This window comes from Chenopodium album, chromosome 20, assembly GCF_948465745.1.
Source record: "Chenopodium album chromosome 20, dcCheAlbu1.1, whole genome shotgun sequence".
NCBI classification, from domain to species: domain Eukaryota; kingdom Viridiplantae; phylum Streptophyta; class Magnoliopsida; order Caryophyllales; family Amaranthaceae; genus Chenopodium; species Chenopodium album.
Genome location: NC_137853.1, coordinates 33,926,570 through 33,940,736, shown reverse-complemented (window position 1 = coordinate 33,940,736; position 14,167 = coordinate 33,926,570). Strand labels below are relative to the sequence as shown.

At 33.5% G+C, this 14,167-nt stretch overlaps 1 protein-coding gene and 1 non-coding gene across 2 annotated transcripts; one reads left to right on the top strand and one right to left on the bottom strand.

Annotated features, from left to right (window-relative positions):
* Positions 1-8,323: 8,323 nt before the first annotated feature.
* On the top strand, positions 8,324-12,231 carry LOC145598714 (replication protein A 70 kDa DNA-binding subunit B-like). The gene is made up of 11 exons (XM_081655097.1): positions 8,324-8,552; positions 9,228-9,374; positions 9,471-9,689; positions 9,901-10,078; positions 10,158-10,428; positions 10,523-10,625; positions 10,709-10,833; positions 10,926-11,149; positions 11,254-11,414; positions 11,525-11,645; positions 11,753-12,231. Exons 1-11 carry the CDS (start codon positions 8,422-8,424, stop codon positions 11,951-11,953), a joined length of 1,881 nt encoding a protein of 626 aa, XP_081511223.1. The 5' UTR covers positions 8,324-8,421; the 3' UTR covers positions 11,954-12,231.
* Positions 12,232-12,893: 662 nt separating this feature from the next.
* Positions 12,894-12,966, bottom strand: TRNAK-CUU (transfer RNA lysine (anticodon CUU)). The gene has a single exon. It is a non-coding gene; the product is annotated as a tRNA-Lys (tRNA).
* Positions 12,967-14,167: the final 1,201 nt, after the last annotated feature.

Below are 14,167 nucleotides of genomic sequence, written 5' to 3'. Positions count from 1 at the left end.
GTTACATTTGATCATGACATAATTCATAGTAAATATACTTTTAATTTTAAGGCTAATGTGAATATGTGATATCTTTTTATATTATAGGTAGCTTTGCTGTTGATAGTGAGCAAAGTGATGCAGCACCACAGACAACAGCAAGTGATGATGTATCGACTTTAGAATGCCCACCTGTTCAGGTGATGGAGCGCCCTGCTGAAAACTCGGGGTATAGAATACCGTCTTATGTATTTGCCACAACCAAATCAAGTCATCCAGAATGGAGTACAACTTCGAATGAGTCATTGTTTAGTATTCACACAGGAAACATGAGTTTTACACGCGATCAATTTAGTTGGTTGTTGAAGTCGGGTGAATTAGGCATTTACGGAGGGCCTAGTGATATACGAAAATCAGGAGAACTACCTCCACCTTCACCGGTACACATGCCAATGCCAAGATTAGGCGAACAAAGAGTTGTGGACTTACATAAAGAAGAGAGAACTCCGTGTTCATCCCAAGAAACAATTAATTCCGGGGAAGGGATTATACCAACACATAAAAACACATCCTCTTCTATTTCAATTCCATCGACTGACCAAGGAACAAATTCTTGCCAAATGAGTGAAAACGACGATTCTCAAGGAACATTTTCGTCTCAAATGAGTGAAAACGGGGATTATACAGCTACAAGTCCGTCTCAAATGAGTGAACATACTGACTCTCAGGCTACAAGCCCGTCTCAAATGAGTGAAAACAATGATGGTTCCGAAGTTGTAAGGAAAAAACATGATCCAAATGTAGATATTAAAGACAATGTTTCCTCTGTTTCGGCTTCAGCTTCAGATGATGTACCTCTTACAACATGTATTTCTCACCATTCGGATACAAGTGGACAGTCTTTCGCCTTTCCAGTGTATGTTACTCATTATCTTGATTCAGAATTCCTTTGAAATATGACCGGTACCCCAAAGTTGCAACTAATACTTAACGGAGATAGGACATAACAATCATATATAGGAATAATAAATATTTGGCATGTACAATGTACTTATGATTGTAGACTTATTTGATCATTGCTTGTGATATATGTGTGTGAATCAACCTACATTGTGTTGGTCGTATTAAGTTGATCATATATAATAATTCGGATGAAATTCAGGCTTGCTGATATTGGCAGAGACAAATCAGTAAATTCGGGGCAGAGTCATGCTCGAAATAATGATCTTCGGAAGAACACTTCAACAACAACGGATCAAGAGGCAGCGAAGCCTCCTAACAGCACTACTGCTGCCGAAGCTGCATCTCCTTCATATTATTCATGGTTTTCTTCTTGCTTTTCTTGTTGTTCTCGTTGTAAAGAAGCTTAAGATTGTACAAAAAACAAAAGAGTAACAAACAAAGGAAACTCCCCAATAGTATAAACCCTTTTTCCCCTTTTTATTTTAACTATGTTTCACAATTTCACTAATCCCTTTGTAGAATTTGTCATATATAGAGTTATATATATGCTCGATTTAATATTATGTTTATATATAGATACTACTTAAGTATGTTATATAGGTATTATAGGATCCATATTAGTTTTAACTCTTAGTTATTTTGGTGCAATGTTTAACATTCTATTGTTTTTACAACTAATTAACAAACAACATCAAAGAAGTATGATTTCCCATGAATGATTATTGAGATGCAATGCTTAACGTTCTATTAGTATTATTACAAACTGGTTTGAGATAAATTATTACTTGGGCTACATACTTGCTAAACCTTTTCATTATATCTTTAATTAAAGACTCACTAACCCTTTTCATCATCTTCAATTTTTGTTGTTAATTCAATTTTGTAGTAAGTATGATATAGTAAATTCATATCACCGAGCTATCATGACAATGCAAGACAAAAGTGGATTGAATTTCGTCTATATATCTAGCTAATGACAAAACTGAAGAGGAATTAGATTTATTAATCTCATTTATATTATTGTATCCACTAGATACAAATGCAATGTTCAATTGTAAATTGACATTTTTTTTTTTGGAATGGGTTGTAAATTGACAAGGTAAAGGCTCCAAGTCTCCAACTATGTTAAAAAACGAAGAGGGCCGGGCTTTTTTTTTGTTTTAGAATACACTCTTTTTTTTTTTTTTTTTTTTTAGGAAATATTTTTATATATGTTATTGAATTTACTACTCATGGATAAATAATCACTTGATGATAATCATATTTGTCCATTTATGGGTATTTTATGCATTAATAATCAACAATATTTGCAAATTAATTGCAAATAACTAACCGTTACAAAAAGACTTTAACTAAGAGAGAATTATAGTTTAATTGACATTAATACATTTGTTTGTTACATATAGTTAGTTCAATAATACTCGTATAACTTTTTACAAAAATTAAAATGATAAATGAACAACAAATAGACTTCACAACTATTGTAGTTTCTTGATTGAAAATACTTTGTAATTGTCATTGAAGTAGACATAAATCTTGACTGACTATTAAATCAGGTTAAAAAGCCCTATTAAAACTCGACCCAATTACTTAAAATAACTAATTGAATACGAAGTATTATCACTTGTACTCTGTAGTTATTTACAATCATCTTTTTCAGATAATTTTAATGGGTGACAGGCTAAAGTCGTATCACCTTATCAAAAGTATTACCTAAATCACTAACTATAGATAGGGAAGTAGGGTCGAATCCACAGGGAAACTAGTCTTTCTATTCTTAATTAATTTAAGCAATCTAGATTATCAAGTAACCAAATTATTATTATTATCGAAGGGAAACTAAACTACTAAGATTAAGGGTAAAGAGAAATCAATGAATAAAGGACCTAGGGCATAGGTTCACCAATAAATAATACTCCAAGGTAAAACATAATAATCAATCATCAATGCATAAAGGGCTTTCGCTACGTATTACAATCACATAATTAATCTACCGGTATTAAATCTCATCTCTCGAATCTCGACTTAACCATTTATAAATTAACCTGCCTATTGAAACTAAGCCTAAATATCAATTCTCATCTCTCGAATCTCGAATCAATATTGCTAAACTCATACATAATAGACCTACGCAAATCTAGTTGCATAGCATTAAATCAATCAATAGGAAATAATCTAGCATTGACAATCAATAACAATAAATTACCCCTTCATATTATTTATGGATCCCCACAAACCCTAAAAAGAAAACTACTCACGCATAATTAAATCTAAACTAATCAAAGCAATTAAACAAGTCATGATGAAATAAAGAGAATAAATTACTGAAACTAAAGGAGAAGAAATCGTTACCAAAGTTAACGGAATTAAAGAGTTGAATCAAGAGTAAAGTATAAAGTTGTAGAGAGAGAAAATAATCTAAAAACTAAGTAGAGAGAGAAAGTCCAAGGGAAAGAATAATCGTATCAAAACGTCTTAAAACGTATTTATACTAAGCTCCAAAATTCCTAATTAGAAACTAAGTAAAAATCGCCAGATGCAAGCTCTCCAAAACACGCGCCCGATCGGGCGAGGCACCGCCCGCCCGATCAAGCCCACCTTTTTCCATCAGGTGCGTCTCTGCACCCGGTCAGGCGCGAGCTCGGGCGAAGAGGCTTCATTCTTCTTCCGCCCCGCCCGGTCGGGCGCGCCTTCGAGAGGGACCATCCTGGCCGGGCAAGGCCACTTGGGCTATCTTGGATGGACTTCTTGATTGGGCTCCAATTCTTCGGCCTAATCCGGATTTCCTCTTTGGGTCATGAATACTCGGTCCAAATGTCTCGGTATCTCATATGTCGAGCCCTTAATCACCGGTTCGATGACTTTAACCGGCCTTGGGCTACGAAAAGTGTTGTGCTTCTCCAATGCTCGTAGTTGCTTCATAAAATCCCGGGAAAATACTCTAAAAGTGCAATTCCCTAAAAAACTCAACCAAAACTACGAAAACACTAGAAAACATCAATTAGTAATAAAAGTGGTTCTAAAGAGCCAAAAACACTACCAATTATGACCAAGGGACGGGGGTAAAATACTATATAAAATAGACATATCAATGGGCAAGCCTAATTGGCTAATCATTTAAGCATAACCTTTCAAAAACTAAATTATAGTGCATGTCAAAAAAAAAGGAAATTTTTTAAATTGCCACCCAAAAATGTAACCATTTCCGAACTAACCACCCGTTTAATTTTTTATTTTTTTATTACCACCCCTTAAATTAAATAAAATGCTCAGATTACCACCCATTTTAGATATCCGGTGGATTTTTCATCTGTAGGCCCCATCTAATGTTTATTTTGACCCTTTTGACTGATTTTTCCCCGATTTTTCTCTTTAAAAACGCTCTTCTAACTTCTATTCACATTTCCTTCACCAAATTCTACCAAATTTCACTATAATTGGGGTAAATATGTAGATTTGGGAATTAGGGTTCATAAAATCTTGGGATTTCAAAGTGCTTTAAACATTCTGCCTCTTAGATGAAATTGGATGAAAATTGGAGCGACCGCATCTTAATTAGGGATCACCCACTTTGAATTTAAATCGAATTGGGGCAGAAGTTGAAAGTTGCGGCACTCATATCGGCGCTTAGTTGCTGCAATTAGCTCCTTTTTTGTGGGTTGTTGTTAAAGTTGGAGAGGGGGATGCGAGTTGAGCGGCTGTTTACGGCTGCAGATAAAGTGGGGTCGTAGGTGGTATTGGCTGGGTTGAGAGACTCGGTGTTGCAGAGTTGTTGGTGAGTTCTTCGCCAGAGCCGCCATCTTCAGCTTCGCCTCGTAGTAGAGACTCCATTAACAAAGCTTCAAATTCTTCAAATCAAAGATTGATTGATGAATAAACTTAAATTTGAGTTTGATTTCTAGAAATTTTGGAGAGAGAAAGAGGAGAAGAAGAAGGAAGGTTTTTAGTAGTGAGGGGAGGGGAGAGATAATGAATGAGAAGGGTGACAGTGTAATGGTGGTGATATGTTGGTTTTTGTTTGAAGTTGTAAAATTTGGGAGTTTAGAAATGAAATTAAATTGGTATGTAGAATTCAATGAAGAAAATGATGATAGGTTAAGTGAAATATGTCAGTGAGATGATTAAATTGAGAGAAAAAGAGAAAAAAAGGAGGGAAGTTAGTTAGGTAAGGCCCACAGACCGAAAATCCACCGGATTTTTCAAATGGGTGATAATCTGAGCATTTATTTAATTTAATGGGTGGTAATTTAAAATAAAAAATTGAATGGGTGGTTAGTTCGAAAATGGTTACATTTTAAAGAAAATTTTCCAGTAAATGGACTCAAACCTACAAATTTCAAATCAAATTATATCGCAACTTCAATCATCTTGTGTTTTATCTCGAAAACGGTATTGATGTCAATAACAAGCTTTTTAAAAAGGTTTTCGATAAACTGATATGGGGTAACATCAATGGAGATAATGTTTTTGTTGCGATACCCAGTAGATTTTATTTTGGTCTCTTGACAAACCGTGTGGAAGGAGTTGAGAATAATGATCGGGTGTTTTCAACAATTTTTCATAATTGTTGGGGTTTAAGATTTGGGGATATATAGCTAATGTTGTTTTTTTTTAATATATAATGAGAAGGTTTTAGGCTTTGATATTGATAGCTGAGTGTTTATAGGTTCTTATGGATCTCTTTTAATTTGTCCTGGTAAGCATATATTTGATTTTCATCCTAAGATTGTGTTCAGCAGACTCATTGGTGTTCGAATACATGGTATATCAAAAACTTTTATTTATTTTAAACTTATAATTTGCGACATTAAAATTGTTGTAAGATTACTCCGATTTGTTTTTGATGTTGTTCTCGAAGGGTCCGTTACTTAATTCCAAAACAAACTTATGCAATTATATATAAGTGTTATGTCCAACACTATTTAATTATAAGAAAAAGTTACATGAAATTATTTACAAATTACATGAAATTATTTAATTAATAATTTACATGAAATCAATATGTGTATTATATACAAAGTTATGTTATTAATGTGTACTATATAAATTTATTCCACATGTCACTATTATTTTAGCTAATAAATTTAAATATTAACTATTAAATGGTTATTAATAAAATTACACTAAAAGTGAATCTGTATAAAAAAAAATTCTTACTTAATTTTCTATTCAAATTACTCTATGTAATATATAATTGTTATTATTAAAAAATTTCTTGACAGATCACTCTTTTTATTGAATCGTATAATAAATTTATGTATAAAATAATTTATTTCATTAACCATAAATAAAAAATGAAGTTACCTTTTTTTTTAAAAAAAAAAAATCAGAAATAAAAAAATTAAACAATTCAACACAGATTATTAAACTTTTGATCAACGGAAAAAAAGTAAAAATTAAAGTCCTTTGAAAAATAAATTATTTGTATATAAAATCCATAGAAAGCTAATCCTATATTTTTATTATTATAACTTTAATAATGAGACACATTTATGTATCAATTAGTTTTATTAAAGTTTGATTATCAATGAAAATAGCATAGATAATCTTAGGTTCCAAATAAAGAGTAAAATTCCTCAAAAAAAAAAAAAAAAGAGTAAAAAAAAAAAAAAATTAAATAGGAAAAATTGTCAAAAATAATACAAACTATAAACGGTCCGCCAATAACAAGTCAATCTTTTGATTATTATTTCTGAATAATATAAACTTAGAAAACTAATGTTATATTTTTATTATTATAATTTTAATAATGAGACACTTTTATGTATCAATTAATTCTGTTAAAGTTTGATTATCTATGAAAATAATAACATAGATAGTATTAGGCTCCAAATAAAGAGTTAAAAATAAAAAATAAAAAATTAAATAGGAAAAGTTATCAAAAAATAATACAAACTTTAAGCGGTCCGTAAAATACAAGTCAATCTTTTGATTATTCCAGAATAATACAAACTTTGGGGGTTATCGCTTTAAACATGATATTTTACCTGTAACCTGAACGACCAGTTAACAATTGTATTTTATTTTTATAAATTCATTTAACACTTTAATTATCTCTTAAAGAAAACTTTAATTATGATTAATAATTAATTTTTTTTAAAAAAATCCCCCACCAGCCACCGGCTGCCACCCCATACCCCTTCCTCGGCGCTCTGCCAATACCCCTCCCGTCGGCCGCGCCCAAACCTATTTTCTCGACGCCAGTTCTGACCTTCTCTCCCTTGTTATGCGTCGCCCCTTTACACATTCGAACAATGCGAGAGAAATGAACAACAAATAAACTTCACAACTATTGTAGTTTATTGATTGAAAATACTTCGTTAAATTGTCATTTAAGTAAGACATAAACCCTTCGTTGGGTAGGACTGGAAATCAAATCAAGTTAAAAAAAAACTAAATACCCTATAAAACTCGACCCAATTACTTAAACGAACTTGTCGAATGCGAAGTATTATCACTTGTACTCCATAGGGTGTAAATGAACCAAGCCGATCAATAAACTACTCGGATTCGAGCTTGGTTGAAGCTCGTTCATGTTCGTCTACTTAATAAATGAGCCGAGCTTGAACAAATTGTAAAGCAAATAAATGAACTTGAACACAAACATAGGTATGCTCGTTTAGTCGTTTAGATAAGTTCTTAAACAACTCGTTTATATATGTTTGCGAACTACTCGTTTATTTATATTCATGAATAACTTATTTATTCACAATTGTTAATTTAATTCTTAAGTTTTTTTAATAACTAAGATTTAATCCTTAGGTTTATAATTAGGATTTAATTATTATGCTGATTTTAAGATTTTTCAAATGTCAAAAGTCCATAGCACAAATATTAGAGAAGCTCGTTCATGAAACGCTCGTTTATCAACTCTTTTAATAAATGAGTTGTTCACGAACCATTTGCGAACATACGATGTACTAAATGAGCCGAGGTTGAACAGATTTTTGAGCTCACTTGAAAGCTCGGGATCGTGCTCGAATTCGCCTAAGTTAAATGAATTTGAACATGAACACGGTAATACTCGGCTCAGCTCATATTTAAGAGTTTTTTTTTTTTTTTTTTTTCCAAATAATTTTAATGGGCAAACTTGAACATTAAAGTTTAACCTTTCAAAAGCCAAATTATAGTTAATGGGCTCAAACCCACAATTTTTAAATCAAATTATATCATAACTCTAATACCCTCCAAAAAAATAAAATAAAAGGGTGAAAAAACTTAAAATACAAATAGGCGCCAAACCTAAAAAATCCAGGAGAAGCAATAATAATGGCGGTCAAATAAACTCATTTCCAATTTCAAAATGAAGCTCAAATTCCACTGAAAATGGCGCCATATTTTCTGAATTTACTTCATATTTATTCAACTTTCCCCTCTTTCTTCATTTCCCTCCTTCATTTCTCACTTCTCTCCTCTCTCTTTCTCTCTCCTAAATCAAACCCTAATTTCTGATTTGATTTCCCCCCTTTTTCGGTAAAAATGGAGGTGAAGACTGTAACCCCAGATGCGATTTCGAAGATTATTGCAAACCCATCTCCTGATTCTTCTGAAGATCTTCCAGATCTTGTTGTTCAAGTTATTGATTTGAAAGCTGTCGGCAATCGGTTCATGTTCGTCTTTTTAACTCTCTTATATTCAGTTCTTTTGATTTGTTGTTTTGGTGTGATTTAATCTGTTGTTTGAATTAGGGTTTTTGAGATTTGTTTGCTGAATTCTAATTTTCTGTTTAGTTTTTCATTTTAGGCTTTAATGGGTATGGTTATTACACGTTTTAACTGTTTGATTTTATATTTGCATACTTGAATTGAATCTGGATTTTTCAGGGGTTTTAGGGTTTGATTTTGTAATGTAGACTTCATCTGCTAAATGCTTGGTATTCCAGTTGATTGATTTGATGTTTGTTAATTTGAATAAAATGACCTGTGCAAAAATTGGTGTTAGGGTTTTAGTTGATGTTTGCTCAATTGCTTATTAGTTTTAAGATTTAGTTTAATTTTTCAAGGGATTGATTTAGTTTAATTGTTACACATTTTAATAGTTAATTTTAATTTGCATACTTGAATTGAATCTGGAATTTTTAAGGGCTTCTAGGGTTTGATCTTGTAATCTGCTAGTTGCTTGATAATCCAGTTGATTAATTTGATGTTTGTTGACTGGAATGAAAGGATCTGTTCACAAATTGGTGCTGGGTTTTAGTTGAAGTTTGCTCAATTGCTTGTTAGTTTTGAGATTTAGTTTAATTTTTCAAGGGATTGATTTAGTGTCTTGTTATAAAAAATTGTTAGGTTTACTGCTAGTGATGGAAAACAGAAGCTAAAGGGTATCCTGCAGTCAAGTTTTTCAGATATGGTATCTTCTGGATCTATTCAGAATTTGGGTCTTATTCGGGTTCTTGATTACACCCTCAATGACATCCCGAACAAACCCGAAAAGTAAGCCCTTTTTATATTGCACGTAATTGTATACTAATGGACTTGTATTGTGAACGTTTTACTGATCTATGATTGAAATTTCTGAATGGTCAATAGGTATCTGCTTGTAACAAAGTGTGAGTCTGTATCGCCTGCACTTGAGGCGGAGATTAAGGTTGAAGAGGAAAGTGAGGATGGCAGTGCTGCCAAAAGGCAAAAACAAGAGGTTGATGTGAAAGCTGAGGATACGAAGGAAGCTGCTGGTATTATGCTAAAGCCTAAGCCGGAAATTGTTGCTAAGTCTGCTGCTCAAATCATTAATGAGCAAAGAGGAAAGTAAGTGATCCTATCACCTCAGATTTATGATGTAAATTTTGTAATTGGTCTTTGCTTAACTTACAATTGGTGATATATTTGTGCATACTTTAATTTACGGGTTCATATTTAATGAAAATTGTTAGTTTTAGTGAATGTCCTTGCATTGTATTGGTTATGCATTTGCTTTAGTTTTAGCTTAGCTTATATTGAGCTTTATTTGGTGTTGCAGTGCGGCGCCTGCTGCTAGAATGGGCATGACTCGAAGGGTATACCCTCTTGCTTCTTTAAATCCTTACCAAGGGAACTGGACCATTAAGGTCAGAGTTACTAGCAAAGCAACCATGAGAACCTACAACAATGCTAGAGGAGAGGGTAATGTCTTCAATGTTGAGCTAACTGATGAAGATGTAAGTAAATGGTACAATGGGTTGAACTTTTTGATTCATATTTGAATTGAGTTATTTATAAGTATTTTCTTGTATGCAGGGTACTCAAATACAAGCAACAATGTTCAATGCAGCTGCAAGGAAGTTTTATGACACCTTCCAAGCCGGGAAGGTTTACTATATTTCAAAGGGAACTCTTAAAGTTGCTAATAAGAAGTTCAACACTGTACACAATGACTATGAGATGACCATCAATGAGAATTCTGTTGTTGAGGAAGCCAGTGATGAGGGAGTGTATATTCCTGAAACAAAGTTTAACTTTGTTCCAATTGATCAGTTGGGTCTACATGTAAATGGAAAGGATGTCGTAGGTAAGAAATGCACCGACTTTAACATCAGTTGGTTGCAACTGCAAGAATTGTACATTATTAATGATTGATTGCTTTTTGTGCTTATATCTTGCAGATGTTATTGGAGTCGTGCAGAATGTGTCCCCAACAATGAGTATTAGGAGGAAAATAAACAATGAGATGATTCCAAAGCGTGACATAACTATTGCTGATGAATCGTTAGTACATAATTTAACTCTATTATCACTTAAATGGTAACATTTGTTGTTTATCAAAAATTTAAAATATTGTCGAATTGCAGGAAAAAGACTGTTGTGGTATCATTGTGGAATGATCATGCCACAACACTTGGGCAAGAATTGCTGGATATGGCTGATCAGTCTCCTGTAATTGCCATTAAGTCTGTTAAAGTTGGAGATTTCCAGGGTATGATTTTGAACAGAACTAAACACCATAATGATAAAACCTAGAGGCTTCAACATAGAGACTAAACTGATTTTTTTCTGCTTTGATTGTAGGTGTATCATTGTCAGCAATAAGCAAAAGTGTACTTAAAATAAATCCTGATTTGCCTGAGTCAAGACAGCTGAGGTCTTGGTATGATTCTGAAGGTAAAGAGGCCTCATTGGCGTCTGTGGGTGCTGGTATGACCCCTTCTCCAAATGGTGGAGGGAGATCAATGTATGCTGACAGAGTTCCCATTTCACACATCACAAGCAATCCATCTTTGGGTGATGACAAGGTATTGGCGTATTGCAGTGACTATCACTTATGTTATCATGTTCTGCATATGAATCAAACCTTGGTTCATAGATTGTGAGTCTCACTTACTTTGTTTTCTGTCAGCCTGTGTTCTTTAGCCTGAAAGCATACATAAGTGTAATTAGGCCTGATCAGGCTATGTGGTATCGGGCTTGTAAGACATGCAACAAGAAGGTTACTGAAGCTATTGGATCTGGATACTGGTGTGAAGGATGCCAGAAGAATGAAGAAGAATGCAACTTAAGGTCTGATCAAAAGCAGAAAAATGAGATTATTTGTACTTCTACTGGTTCATACCATCAATTCCCAATCTTGAATTTGTTATGATACTAACCTTCTCAGTTTTATCATTCAGATATATTATGGTGGCTAAAATATCGGATGCAAGTGGTGAAACATGGGTTTCAACATTCAATGAGCAAGCTGAAAAAATCATTGGTTGCCCTGCTGATGAGCTTGAGAAGTTAAAATCACAGGTGTGTTACCTACACTGTTACACATTAAGTCAATATAGTAGAAAAAAACTGTAAATTGATGATTTTGTAACATTTTGACTGAGGAAATGCCTTTAATTTTTCTGCAGGAGGGAGAAGATAATCTCTTCCAAACTAAACTAAAAGAAGCAGCTTGGGAACCACAAACATTCCGTGTTAGCGTGGCACAAACTGAGTACAATAATGAGAAGAGGCAGAGGGTAACCGTAAGAGCTGTTGCCCCGCTTGATTATGTAGCTGAGACTAGCTATCTGCTAGGCGAGATCTCTAAAATGAAAGCCTCTCAGTAGAAATCCCTGTTGAAATTTTAGCAGTAGGTTTTGATATTTATATTCTACTAGGTGATGGGTTGGTTCTTTTTGTGAATCTGGAGTAATCAAACAGAACTACTTTGTTCATTGTAATATATGCGTCGCAAAATTAGCCTATAACTTATTCATGTTTTCTTTCTTTTTTAAGTTTAATGCTAGATAGTAGTGTGCAGTAAGTCTTCTCTAACATGAGTAGCTTCTTTACTGGCCTTGTGAAGTTGTGAATTGCATAGTGACTTGAATTTTACCATATTTTCAAGCTGTTGAATGTAATTGGTACAAAAATTCTGGTTGAAGTAAGAACATAAGTACTTATACTAAGCCATTCAAATTCAAGCTCCTGTCATAATTCTAGCATTGCAGTATATTAAGTGTGCAATTATACCTATTTCTGGTTACTGAAGTTAGTATTCCTAATGCCCAGATTCTTAAGATTAATTTTTGTTCATAGTGCATTTGTTTATCTGAGGTTTAAATGCAAAAGCATCAAATGAAAGCTTTGTTACAATAGCTCTTCAGTTATTCTTCCTAACGTGCTTACTGAATGTATGACGTTACAAGTTGAATTCCCTTAGGCTTTCACACTAGTAGTAAAGAACCTGCGAAGCTCTAAACTGTTGCAGAAAAAAATACAGCAAACCGACTCTAAACTGTTGCAGAATCTCCTCAAAACACCATGACACCAAGCTGATTATCTTTGGAAAGCCTTGTGCTAACCAGAAAAGGTATAACCCGAATTTGCAATACATGCCTGATCAGAGCACGAGTAGTTCAGCCGTTCAGGGAATAAAAGATGAGTAAAGGCGTATACATGGTGATGGACTAATGGTTTATGGTTACAGTGTTACACCAATCATTGTACAAAACAAAAGAGAAAAAAAAAAAAAAAAAAAAAAAAAAGAGAGAGAAAAAAGGGAAACGCCCACCGTGGGGCTCGAACCCACGACCACAAGGTTAAGAGCCTTGCGCTCTACCAACTGAGCTAGACGGGCTTCCTGTTATACTGGACTATCTATGTATATTTCATTCGGATTGAATTTAGATTCTCCATCATTAGCTCTTAAACAAATTGTTATCATAATTATACGGTTTGATCATAATGAACTTAACACTACATATAAAACTTAAATTTAGTCCGAACAAAATAAAATATCTATGTATATGGACAAAATGAAGCATATGGTTACTAAAATTAGAAATGTTTGCAGTCATCATGTCTGCCCCTCTTCGCTTGGCATGTGATATACATTATCATATAATGTGATGCTGGACCATTGCACACAAATTTGATGTTGCATGACTCAATAATATTCCACAAGTACGTATTCCCTTTGTCCAAAATTAATAGTCCCGTGACTCACGTCAATAGAGACCCTTATTTGTCACGCCCTTTACTCTTTTCAACAACCATCTTCAACTGCATTCCTCTGCCTCTGATCTCCTTTCAAATAATCTCACACTTGATCTTCCGGACATCCTCCTTGAACGATAGAATTCCGCAGTTCCGCCACCAGTCACCAGTGATCAGGGGCTGTTTAACATTGTGTTGTTCTTGCGCTGAGAGGATAAAAGGTATGCAACTTGTACGTACTATTGTTTTTATTTGTAGGAAGTATTGTTGAGTGAAAAGATTTGGTCATATTATTACATTTATAATATAGTATTAAGCTTTTTTTCATTTACCATTTATAGTTGAATTGCATTATCATTTCTCACTTTGTAATGGAATCTGTAAAGTATTTAATTTAATTAATTAATTAATTGATCTATTTATTTGGTAACAAGGAACTAAGAAAATAGTGATTATTATAAATTTATAATATTTGTCTACAAAACATCATAAATTAAGAGTGACATAACACCAGAAAGTTTGCTTCAAAAAAAACACCAGAAAGTTGATACAAATTATAACCAACATAATACTTGGATGAATTGGCTAGATTGTAACAAAAAATATGTTTATTACGGAGTATTTTTTTGTGTGTTTTTGTTTTTACATAGTGTTTAATTAAAACTTGTAATAAATAAAGCAAAATAATAAAAAAAAAAAAAAAGGAGGCCTAGGATTACTGATTTGCTGAGACTTGAGACAGAGGAGCATGCTGTATGTAGGCTCAAGTTGTGTGCCTGAACTGGTGCCGGGGAGGCGGGGACTAGACCCGGTATCATGAGATTCTGGTGAAGGGTGTGGAC